This window comes from Rhizophagus irregularis, chromosome 7 (assembly GCF_026210795.1).
Source record: "Rhizophagus irregularis chromosome 7, complete sequence".
In the NCBI taxonomy this organism is placed as follows: Eukaryota; Fungi; Glomeromycota; class Glomeromycetes; order Glomerales; family Glomeraceae; genus Rhizophagus; species Rhizophagus irregularis.
In genome coordinates this window covers 3,680,139-3,692,462 of record NC_089435.1, presented here as the reverse complement: position 1 = coordinate 3,692,462, position 12,324 = coordinate 3,680,139, and the positions used below count along the sequence as shown (strand labels likewise).

The 12,324-nt window shown below is 26.6% G+C and overlaps 3 protein-coding genes across 3 annotated transcripts; all 3 read right to left on the bottom strand.

The window, feature by feature from the left end:
- Positions 1 to 4,323: 4,323 nt before the first annotated feature.
- OCT59_027565 (uncharacterized protein) lies at positions 4,324 to 5,071 on the bottom strand (the record flags this gene model as incomplete). Its single annotated transcript, XM_025326149.2, has 2 exons — positions 4,324 to 4,586; positions 4,912 to 5,071. 2 exons carry the CDS (start codon positions 5,069 to 5,071, stop codon positions 4,324 to 4,326), a joined length of 423 nt encoding a protein of 140 aa, XP_025177602.2.
- Positions 5,072 to 7,471: 2,400 nt separating this feature from the next.
- OCT59_027564 (uncharacterized protein) lies at positions 7,472 to 9,613 on the bottom strand (the record flags this gene model as incomplete). Its single annotated transcript, XM_066137077.1, has 4 exons — positions 7,472 to 7,495; positions 7,569 to 7,739; positions 8,564 to 9,429; positions 9,508 to 9,613. 4 exons carry the CDS (start codon positions 9,611 to 9,613, stop codon positions 7,472 to 7,474), a joined length of 1,167 nt encoding a protein of 388 aa, XP_065993500.1.
- A 750-nt stretch (positions 9,614 to 10,363) lies between these two features.
- OCT59_027563 (uncharacterized protein) lies at positions 10,364 to 11,441 on the bottom strand. The gene is made up of 5 exons (XM_025317815.2): positions 11,157 to 11,441; positions 10,898 to 11,080; positions 10,750 to 10,815; positions 10,633 to 10,656; positions 10,364 to 10,561 (listed from the first exon to the last, which is right to left on the bottom strand). Exons 1-5 carry the CDS (start codon positions 11,412 to 11,414, stop codon positions 10,472 to 10,474), a joined length of 621 nt encoding a protein of 206 aa, XP_025177600.2. The 5' UTR covers positions 11,415 to 11,441; the 3' UTR covers positions 10,364 to 10,471.
- Positions 11,442 to 12,324: the final 883 nt, after the last annotated feature.

Sequence of the window (12,324 nt, the reverse complement as noted above, 5' to 3'; positions counted from 1 at the left end):
TGCGATCACGTATTATTACGGAATATTTTGACCGTAATGCTTCGGAACATTTATGATCACGTATTATTTCGGAATATTTCGATCGTAATGCTTCGGTATATTTACGATCCTGTATTATTTCGGAATATTTCGATCGTAAAATTACGTAGATTTACGGAAATCTGTAAATCTACGGAACATTATGCCATAAATGTACGTAATTTTACGAAAATCTGTAAACTTACGGAACATTATGCCGTGTTTAAATTCCTGATGTAGTAAATAGTTTTTGTATAAATTTATATCAAAAAGACTCATTAGCTCAAAATTAGCTCAAGTTTATACAAAAAATAATCCAAATTTAATCCAATCTAGAGCCAATTATATATAGATGAGCCTATTTGATACAAATTTATACAAAAACTATTTACTAGATTATTATTATGCAAAAAGCAAACAAACTGTTTATTAATAAAAAATTTATTATAAATTTTTTTTATTTTATCAGGTATTATTATTTTACTTATCAGTATTTGTTAAAAGTAAGATTTTTACATTTTAAAATAAATACTATTTTGCTTGTTTTAAATACCTCTTTAAGTCATTTTATCTTGAAGAAAATCCAGAAATCTTACAAAAATAAATGATAACTTATAAATATAAGAAAAGTAAAAAATAAACCAAATATCCAATAAAAGATTTTCTATTATAATTATAAATATTCAGTAATCATATAATTGGATAAATATTTAATCAAAAAATAAATAATATACCAAATGGAATATAGATAAGCATTTAACTAAAAAAAGAATATTTAATTGAGATAATTGAAGAATATAATAACTTATTATTACATAAGAATTTATTTATAGTTCTAGCTATTTATTTATAGTTTATTTATATTTATTTATAGTCATTTATATTTAAATTAGATATTTATAGTTTGGAAGAAATAATAAAATTAATAAAAATTTAAGTAATAAAAAAAAAATTATAAGAAAAAAATGGTAAGAAATGTAGAATATTTATAAATTATAATTAGTTATGATAAATTAATTACAATAAATAACTTGAAATAAAATAGTTTAATAGAACTACAGTATAATTTTATATAAATATCTTTGATTCTAGATTTAGATTTTAGATTCACTACCATCTTTTAAGATAAAAAAACAAATATTAACACAAAATTATTAATTTGTAAAAATATTAAATAAAGGTTAATAAAATATAATTTTAATATATATTCCTAATTATTTTGATTCTTTTACCATTTCTTATAGATAAATATGCCCAGTGATGATTATTTGGACTATTGGACATTTGGACATTTGGACATTTGGACTATTGGACATTGTCCAATCTAAGTCCAAATGATCAATTGGACATTTAGATTAAAGCTGCCGCCCGAAATTAGGGAATTTTACCATTTGCCGAAACCAAAATGGTAAAATTAATTTAGGAAAAATACTTAATTCCGAAATGCCGAAACTATTCCGAAATTCTGATTGGCTGTTATAATATCACGTGACCAAAATTAAAATTTTTACCAAAATTACAACTGTATTCTAATACCATAATTCTGGCTCCGTAGCGATCTTCCTGACACGTGTAGCTTTGATTTAAGCCTATGTTCGCTTTGTGTAACTTATATACTATATAAGGAAATTATGCGTCTTTATGCACTAATGTTACACAAAGTGAACATAGGCTTAAAACGAAGCTACACGTGTCAGGAAGATCGCTACGGAGCCAGAATTATGGAATTAGAATACAGATAAAATTTTAGCAAATTTATAAAGTCATGTGATTTTATAATAGGCCAATCAGAAGTTTCGGACAATTTCGGGAGTTTCGGAAAGGTTTCGGGATTTCGGAATTAGGAAATAATTTCGGGCGGCAGCTTTAATTTAGATTATATCAAAATTTTATTTTTTAATTTGACTTATAAAAAGAGAATAATTATTAAAACATTATATTTTTATTAAAGTATTTTTATTGAATTCAAATTTATCAGCAGAAAAATAACTACAAGTCAACTATTGATTATTTAAAATCAGACAAATAACTAGGTTCGCCCAAATTTTCAGTAAAAATATCCTGAAGTCTCCATTTAGCATTTTTATCTCTTGCTGGATGTGGTAAATTTGAAATATTCATTATGTTAATATCATATTCCATTTTGTTATCATTGCTATTATTACTATCATTTTTCAATTCTTCTAATATCTTCACTTCATTACCTTGTTCATCATCCAACATACTAAGCCATTTAAATATCATGCTATGCCATTCATCAACATTTTGTATATTTTTATTAATATTTAAACTTGCAGTATTATCGCAATCTGTATCAGAAAATCCATTATCAGATATATTATCAGTTTCTTGTTCCAATATATTGTTATCTTCTGTAGTTGATAAAGATGTAGCGATATTAATATTTTTAAATTTTTGAGCTTCTTCATCAATTCATTTAAGTTTTAACTTGCGTAACATAGATGCTCAAATTTGTGCCATACCTAGAACTTTTTCGGACTAAACAACATAATTATTAAAAATAAAAATAAAATAAAATAAAATTTTATAAAGATTCTTACACTTAAACGATTTCATCTTTTAGAGTGTAACCATCCCATTGTTGAAAAAAACTGCTTTAAAGATGCTGTAGTTACTGCAATAGAAAAAATTCTTGCTGCAACTCGGTAAAGTTCTTTAGAATGACCACGAACATAATTCCAAAATCCAAGAATATTATTACGAAATTAACGTGTAGTTGCATTATTATAAGGATATTTTTCTTGACGATATGCTTCTAATTCAACTAATAAAACTTCTGGATCTTCATTAAACCAAGCACAGTAGTAATATGTAATCCACCAACCAAGATGAAAAAATCCAAGACTTTCAATTGCTGGATTAAATTTTTTTGTACGATATCCAGAATGAAGCAAAAATGAAAGAAGTAAAAGTGGCTGCTCCCAATCTGCCCATCTTTTTTCTAATTTTTGCAAAAGTTGCTTGCTTAATGTATAATTGGAAAGTGATTGCAAAATATTTACTATATTTCCAAAACTATGGAGTACTTCATGAAGTTGAGAATTATATCGTTGTAATTGATTTAATGCAGCACAGTAAGGAAGCATAATAGTTTCCAATTGCTTAATATTGTTCCACCATGCATTATCTGAAATACAATTAAGATATTCATCAGGAAAATCGTAAAGATCATTAGATTCTTACTCTTCAATTTTAGTAGCTAAATTCTAAAAAAAAATATGAAAAAAAAAGTTAAAGCTTAAAATATTACTATGTAGGATAATTATTAATTAATAATACCTTAAGGGCGGCCTTTGATTTTAACAAGCTTGAAAAACAGTAATAATGCGAATTCTATCACATTTCATTTGGAACAATCAATGCATAAAATTTGTTTTTATAAGTAGCAGCCTGTTCTTCACGTAATTTCCCAATCCAAAATTTTGCCTGACTAAAAAATGAAGTAATTCCAACTGCTTGCCCAGCTAGAGTAGACAAAAAACTCAATTCTTTAAAAATATCTCCTACACAAAGATTAAGCTGATATGCATAACATGGTAAAAATAGTTTTTTTCTATATAGAAGTTGTAGACGCTTGCTACAATAAAATAAAATACAAATGTAAATATATATTTAAATTATTAAATAAAAAAAATTTAACTAACTGTGCTGCAGTATTCTCAGAAGCTGAATCTGTTATTAGGCTGTTTACTTTAATATTCTGTTGTTTAAGTTCAGTAAAAATTTTTCTGTAATATGTACAATCTCATTTCCAGTAATCCACTTTGCTTCACAATCTGCTGCTTTCCAAATCACAATATCACCAAGTGATGTTATTAAAATAGTACCTAAAAGATGTTGATGCGCAACATTTTTCCAACTAAGGTTGCTTGCCGAAACCTAGGGGTTTAGGCAAGATGGCATTTCGCTGAAAAGTGAAATTCTGCCAAAACTATATTAAAGTTATATTAAAAAACTGGTGAAACTTTGAAGAAAGGCGAAACTGCTGAAACTTATTATAAATGCTGAAACTGCCGAAACTCTGTTGAAACTATAATAAATCTATAGTAAAATTTTAACGAAACTAATCGTAGGATTTTGAAGAGGTTTAGACAAGCAACCTTATTTCCAACCATCAAAAGTAAGAGTCACATCAAATTGATCCCTTTTTGCATTTTTAAGTAATATTTCTGATTCATTACTTGTTGTTTCTTTAAGAATTTGCCCACCTAATACTAGTTTTGATAGTAATGTAATCATAGGATTAAGCCAGTGAAATAAATGGTTTACCGCATCATTTTCTACCTATTGAAATGCAAATCCACATGAAACTGTAACTTCTAATAAAAGTTGTTCAAATTTATGTTTTTGTGCAGATGTTAAAGGACGAAAAATATAATTATCTAAAGTATTAATATCTTGAGAAATTTCATTATCTGAAAATTCATTAGCAATTGAATGATAAGAAGCATCAGATTCATTTTCACTTGAAGAATCATTTGAAATACTAGTTCTATGTGATCTCTTTTTTGGAGGTTTAATATTCTTTTTTTTAGATGTAGATTTTGCTAGGACCCCGAAATATACATAAAAAGGTCAGATCCGAGTTTGCGTACAACCAGCCAAAAAAAACATGAAAATCTTTCCTTTTTTAGATAATTCCCGGTGAAAAGATATTTCCTTTTTTGGTCACTCGCCAAAATTATCATAATTCCGGCCCTGAAAGAATGCGTACAGCTATTAGTAAAAATTTTTTGGCTGCCTCTGACCTTTCTATATATATTTCGGGGTCCTATTTTGCTCCATCTCTTTCAGCTTTATCAAGTAAATCTTTAATTTCTTGAACTGTATATTTTTTAGCAAAATTTGGATAACTTCAAAAATGACATGTACATTCTCTTTTAGTATTGGTAAATTTATTTTTGTATGCTTCATCTTTTCCAACAGCACTAATACAAGCTCGGCATACAGCATATTTATTGCATGAATTTGCTTTTTTTACAGAATGAAGAACAACTACATAAGGTGTCAAAAAATGACCTTTTCGAACCATATTGAAAAATAAAGTTAATGATCAGTAATTAATGATTATCAATCCAAATGTAGTTTAGTATTTAAATCTGATCTAGATTTTTAGATCTGCAAAAATCTCAGCAAATTACGTCATATTATTACAATTTTGAAAATTGTATTAGTATAATTCTGGCCAAAATTAATACTTAATGCGGGCCAAAATAGATTGTCCCATTTTTGAACTTTGGACATTTAGACATGGAGTGGACTATGTCCAATTAGTCCAATGTCTAATAATCCAATTGTGGGAATTGGACAATGTCTAATATCATCACTAAATATGCCATATTAATTATTATTAATTAATAGTTTATTGATATTATGAGAGTAAAAAAACTCTCACAATTTGAAATTATAAATTAATAAAGTTGAATATTAAAATCTAAATTAAATATAATAAATAAAGTTGTAATATTTTATATTGTTTATTAACAGGTGGCAGATATGAATAACATTATTAAGCTAAAACTTAAAGTTTTATATATTTAAAAAAAAATAGAAGTTTATTTTAAGTAAAAATAAAAAATAAAATTTTAAATATTTTAAAATTATAAATATGAACAGTAGTAGAAAAAGTTTTTTATTTTTTACAGATTTATTATTTTTTATAAATAAAAAAATAATAATATATTTTTTTAAATTAATATTAAAAAGAATTTTCTTATACTGGATTTACAAAATTATTTCTAAAATTTAAAAGTTTATTTTTTGTAAAATAAAAAAAAAATATCAACATATTTTATTAAATTAATTTATGATTTATTTTTGAATTAATGAAAATTACTAATATATTTCAAAAAATTATTTTTGCAAAATAATTATTCTTTAAATAACTTTTGGATTAATTTGCTCAAAATTTTTTTTTAAATATTATAAAATAGGGGTGATTTTAATGCTTACTTCAGGTGAAAATCACCTGGTTATATGATTTTTAAATTTTATACATATAAAGTAAAACTGATTTTTTAATAAATAAAATTGTCAATAAATTGCAAATTTTCCTCTTTACTTTATTAAAGCATTATAAAATTTGATAGCTAAAATGTTGACCAAAATGGTGAAATATATTCTTTAGCAAGAAAAATTCAAAAATTAGTACTATTATGAAAAATATGGATATTTTTGCAAGCATTATACCTACACTCATGAATTAAAATGTAAATGTTTTCCACCTTTCTGAACAATTTTCACTTAATAAAGAAAATCGATTTCATTTGAGTAAAGTAGTGAAATTACACTCTGAATTTAATAAACAAAAAATTCAAAATTCAAAAATTATTGCCATTATGTAAACATGAATATCTTCACAAGTATTATACCTATGCTTATGATATTTAAGATATAAGTAGTTTTAATATTGTTGAACAACTTTTTCACTTAATAAAGAAAGTTGATTTCATTTGACTAAAGTGGCGAAATTATGTTCTGAAATTAGAAAATATAATACAAAAGAAATTTAGAAACAAATATACTATGAATTGTATAAAATACCTGTAGTTTCACAAGATATAAGTAAAAAAACTGAGTTAAAGTGTTTAATATGTGTTAATAACAAAGCTTTTAAAATTTTTTTAAAAAAGAAAATTTTTTTTTTTATAATCATAACGTGATAAATAAATAAATAAAAAATTGTGAAATGTAACACAAATCAAGAGGTGTGAATTTCATGGGTGATTAAAATTAAAAAATAATCTAGGATAAATTTTAAATTAATTCTATAATATAAATTAAAATGCTTTATCTTGAAGTAGTAGAAAATATAACTGACTCAAATCTGATTTAAGAATAACTTTATTAGAAGAAAATCTGATAACAAATTCAATAAACGAAGATATTTTAATCATATCTTTATTGCTTAATTTTTTCTGTGTTATTGCTGGTATGATACTGCACAAAGTAGTATTATTCATGAATTGAATTGAATTGAATCAGGTTAGATTTGGATTTGATTAAATCAAATCAGGCTAGATTCGGGATTCGGAATTTGATTCAATTTAATGAATCACTGATCTTTCATTTTTAGGTTGAATATTATACAAGATCTAAAAAGGATATCTGCACATTTCACAAAAAATTATTTTTGTGAAATAGGTATCGTCCAAAAAGTAAATTCTGAGGATCAGCAAAATAAATTTCCTTTTTTGAAAACTTGTGTGATACTTTTTTCCATTTTTGTGGAAAATAAAATTTTTCTTTTTTTGGAATTTTGTGTAATGTTATATGATTGAATCGAATCAAGCTCGATTTGGATTTGAGTTTGAATTAAAATTTCAGATTTGAGTTCGATTCATGAATTAAAAATTATTGAATCTAATTAAACCAAGGCAACATAAATATTCTAATCTTTTTCAGAAGAGATAATTTCTTTGTTGAGGAGTTTTTAGCGGTTAAAATCATCATCTGACTAAATACAAAAGATTTCTTTTATCATCAGATTTATCGATTCTCAAAATTTTCAGCAAAAAGCATTTCTGTACCTCTTCCTGTTTTCTCTTTGATCTAACAATAAATGATCCTCCAGTTATTGTTCCTATATTTCTGGTCATATTTCCATTGATATCTGTAATTGTTGGCCAGTGATAGTGAATCTGCTTGCGCAAGTGCTCCTTTTCCCATTTTTTCGCTAATTTAAAATTAGGTTGAGAATCCTAATAAGATTTGAAATTAGTAATATTTTCAACTAACACGTTTCCAATTTCCAACCCACCAGAACATCAGACAACTGAGCAGGTCATCTGTACCTAGTAGGTCTAATGCTGGATTGGTGAACAGCCTTTATATATCAGACAACCGAGCAGGTTATTTGTGGCTCAACACTGGTTTTATGGCTCGGTGAACAGTTTTGAATGACAAGTAATCGAGCAGATCTCTGCCAAACATACCATTATTTTCCATATACATTTCTAATAAAAAAAGTATTACTTGCCTTCCTATATCTTGAAAGAAGAAGATTTGCCTATTCTTGTCTTTTTCCTATTCGTAGTTAGCAATAATCTTGAGATCTTTAATATATTTATCAATTTTTTTTTGAAATGGCTTCTCATCACATTCTTCCAGAAATCCAAGAATACTCTAATTGGCGAATTAACTATTAAAATACTTGTGAATTTATCTGGACATTGTATATTTATGACTGGTTTAATAATATGTTCTGAAGTTAAAGTAAAAAAAAATTTTTGATAAATTCCTAAGCCATAGACTTAAAAAAAGTAATTGGACATATGGGTGTCTCTAAGGTTGCTTGCCGAAACCTAGGGGTTTAGGCAAGATGGCGTTTTGCCGAAAAGCGAAATTCTGCCAAAACTATATTAAAGTTATATTAAAAAACTGGCGAAACTTTGGAGAAAGGCGAAACTGCCGAAACTTATTATAAATGCCGAAACTGCCGAAACTCTGCCGAAACTATAATAAATCTATAGTAAAATTTTGACGAAACTAATCGTAGGATTTTGAAGAGGTTTAGACAAGCAACCTTAGGTGTCTCATATTTATTCTTAATCATTCTAACATAATTTGTGGTTTGAGGGCCATAAACAGAACCATATTCATCAGTTTCACATGCACAATAGTTACAAGATTTATGCACTACATCCTTCCACCTTTTATTACCATTATTAAGATCAAGGTGTTTATATTCTTTTTCTTTTAATAAAGTTTCAGGAATATCATAAATAATTATTGCACTTGGTGAACTAATAAACTTTTGTAGTCTGAAATCAATTGCCCATTTAAATTCATCATTGAGGTAGAATGATGAAGTTCGACCACCAAAATCTTGTTTCTTCTGACCTGCTACCAAACTGATGCCATCAGTAAAAATACTTTCAGCACTAATCAAGTCCGTGGTGTGGTAATACCAGGTGCTTTTATTATTATTAAATTGATTAAGATCTGTTTCAAGAAGGAGATTAAGTTCATTACCTTTATCACTAGTGTCACCAATGGATTTAACAATTATTGGTATGTTTTTAAAAACATGAACTTTGTTCTCACTCGCATTTTCAATAAAAGAGATAAACTCCTTTGAAGCTTGATTAGTAAATTGATAAATGGCCCAATCAATCCAGTATTTGGGTGTTTGTGCTTTGAGATATTCTTCAGATACTCTGGTAACAATGAAATTGGCAGTTTTTAGAGAAAAGCATTCTATTAACCAAGCATCTGGCGAGTAGTCTTCATTCCAGGAGTCTGTTGAGTCTGTTGCTGTTTCAGACATGTAAGTGAGAAGCCAGTATTCAAGTGTCTGAGTTAATAAAAATTCCTTTGAGATGGATGACATACAGTTGAGAAACTTCTTATGACTAAACCCAAACTTCTGCGCTTGTTCAGTAATCTTTTCTAGATGCATTTATTGTGTTGGAAACTTCTGTTTCATTCACATGAAATTTTAAATTTTTCAGCTGAAAATGAAATTACCTGTTGTATCCTCCTCAGTAATGGATCCTGTATCGAAGTTGAAATTATTGGTAACGGTTTCTGTGGTTCCTGTAAAAAAAGAGTCTAAATTCAAAGCAATAGACATGATACGAAAGTAAAGGATATGAAAGTAAAGGATAGTTAAGAAATATGCGAAAATAGATATATATATACAAAAGAAACTTCATTTATTAAATTACATCAGAATGATTCATTATCATTAAGCCTTTGGTTATTGATCAATTTTAATGATTTGAATCTGGTGATATCAATTGATCAAATTGATCAGGACAAATTGTTATTCATCCGCCAAATACAATACATCAATCCAAAATTACATTACTGCGAGTTTTATTATTGCGAGTTTTATTTTGTTCATCACTAAATTAACTCCGCTTGATTTATTAGATATTCGTGTGAGGATTCATGGAGTCTCTTGGAATTAAGGTGTATATCTCCCTCATGCAAATCTAACAGAGATTATGGTATGTGTCAATACTTTGCATGGATAAATCCGTTAACGATCTTTTAAAAAGTGAAATAGTCTTGAGGTCTCTGATTGATTATATATATGTGGGTAAGGAATAAGATTTGCACAAATTTTGTAACAAGATACTAGGACACGTGACTAAAATTATAATTATCATACTGCGCATTTCAAACATGTAAGTTTCTTTCGCTCAATCTCTAAAGTAAATTAAACATTTTATTTTACTTTATTGTCTTTATATTTTTTTATTTTTTTTAACATTTCTCATTCGAAAAATATACTTTATTAAATCGTCACGTTTCACACATTTTATGGATAATAATATTTTTCATTTCATTTTGTGCACAAATACACAGAAACTTTATATACTGTATTGATAATTATATTTTATTAATTATAAATAATATGAACCAATTTGAGAATAAATAATAATTTTAATGTAATAAAATTCTTTTTTATCAATAAGATTTAAATTCAATTTGCTATCGTTTTTCTTTCTAAATGCTTGATGATTTTAGCAGGGTTACCAGCGACAACTACATAAGGCGGAACATCTTTTGTAACCTTAAAAAAAGGATTAAATTTCATTAATTTCATTAATAAAAAAATTGATTCATTTCAATATTTAAACATACCACGGATCCTGCACCAACAGTTACCTAATCTCCGTATAAATCAAAATAAAGAATTAAAAATTAAATGAAGTAATTAAAATATTACGTCAATATCTAAAGGAAAATATCAACACGTACCCCATCCCCGATGGTAATTCCAGGACAAATAGTAGCGCTACCACCAATCCATACATCATTTCCAATCTAATATAAAAAATCAAATTTGTTTAAAAATCATCATAGTAATTTTTATTATGGTTAATACTCTTATGGGAAAAGCCAATACCTTTATGGGTAATGCAAATTCAGCACCTTTTGCTCTTTCTTCAGGTTGTATAGGATGAGTTGCAGGGTAAAGTGAAACATTTGGGCCAAACATAACACGATCTCCAATTTCAACTTTATTACAATCCAATATAGCACAGTTAAAATTACAATAAAAATTATCCCCAACGTGAATATTATATCCCTAATATATTAAGAATAAATATTAACTATCTTATTTGTCATAAATATTGTAGTTGATTGAATATGATAAAACTTACATAGTCACAATAGAATGGTGGTTCGACTTCAGCACTCTTACCAACACTACCAAATAATTGCCGAATAATGTCATTTCTTTCACGATATTCATCAGTATTAACAGAAACTGGTTTAGAATTATTAAATTTATAAAGTAGTTCTCTAGCTTTAAGCCGATCATTTATTAATTCTTCAGAATATGCTAAATATGGAAGTCCGGCAAGGGCCTTTTCTTTTTCGCTTAACATATTTTCATTTAAATCGTTTTTTTCGGACATTTTTAATTTCGATTAATCAAAAGTTTTGGTATCGAAAAGAAAATTTTTTATGTATATTTATAAAAATTTTAATAGTGATACGAATATTTTGTCACAAATTTACTGGGTGAGTTAAAAAAGGATGAAATATGGTCGGTTATTACCGGATTTAACCGGGATCATCATAAAAGTTTATTGTATAATTGAATAATTGTATAATGTTTTTATACAGGAAATGATTATCCTTAGTAGGCGAGCAAATAATTAATAGTGTTACGCGATTTCTTGTACACGTGATTTCCGATATTGTATGGTGATTCAATACATTTGTGTACATGTCGTTGAACACCAAAGAAAATTATCATTCACTTCCTATCTTTATTCGGCCGGGTTTTAAGATAGTTTTTTTTATATATAATTCTAGTCAGGGCTCGATTTATTGAGCGACGATTCTACATTGTGTTTTTTTATAATTTTTTAATTAGTTTTAAATATTATCAATGTATTCTCCTGGCTTGCCTTAAAATAAAATAAAATAAACATTTGTGTACATGTCGATTACGTGCCGATTTACGCCGATACATAAGCTGCTGAAGATATTGGTTTTATATGATAAATTTACATATACAGTATTATTATATTTATTCAATTTATTATTATTTATATTTATATATTTATTTATTTTCTTTATTTGTATTATTTATATGTATACAATTTTATTAGAAGTTATTGTGCGGAAATTAATTCAATAGTATTAATTGTCCAAAATTTATCATTTGTATTCTATTAATTCTATTATAAAGTGGCTTACAATAAAAGCTATCACTATTGTAATATTGTGATGAAACATTAACAATTAGATATCAATAGATTAGATTCCGCCCTTGATGTCAGAAAAAGAGATGGCAGTAAGATAAAATTAGATATAAAT

Excerpts from the sequence above, each read along its gene's own strand:
- OCT59_027563 (XM_025317815.2), bottom strand. The coding sequence starts at position 11,414 with ATGTCCGAAAAAAACGATTTAAATGAAAATATGTTAAGCGAAAAAGAA. Across the intron at positions 10,816-10,897 it reads AATTTGCATTACCCATAAAG|ATTGGAAATGATGTATGGAT; the intron begins GTATTGGCTTTT and ends TTTTTATATTAG. Across the intron at positions 10,657-10,749 it reads GAATTACCATCGGGGATGGG|GTAACTGTTGGTGCAGGATC; the intron begins GTACGTGTTGAT and ends TACGGAGATTAG.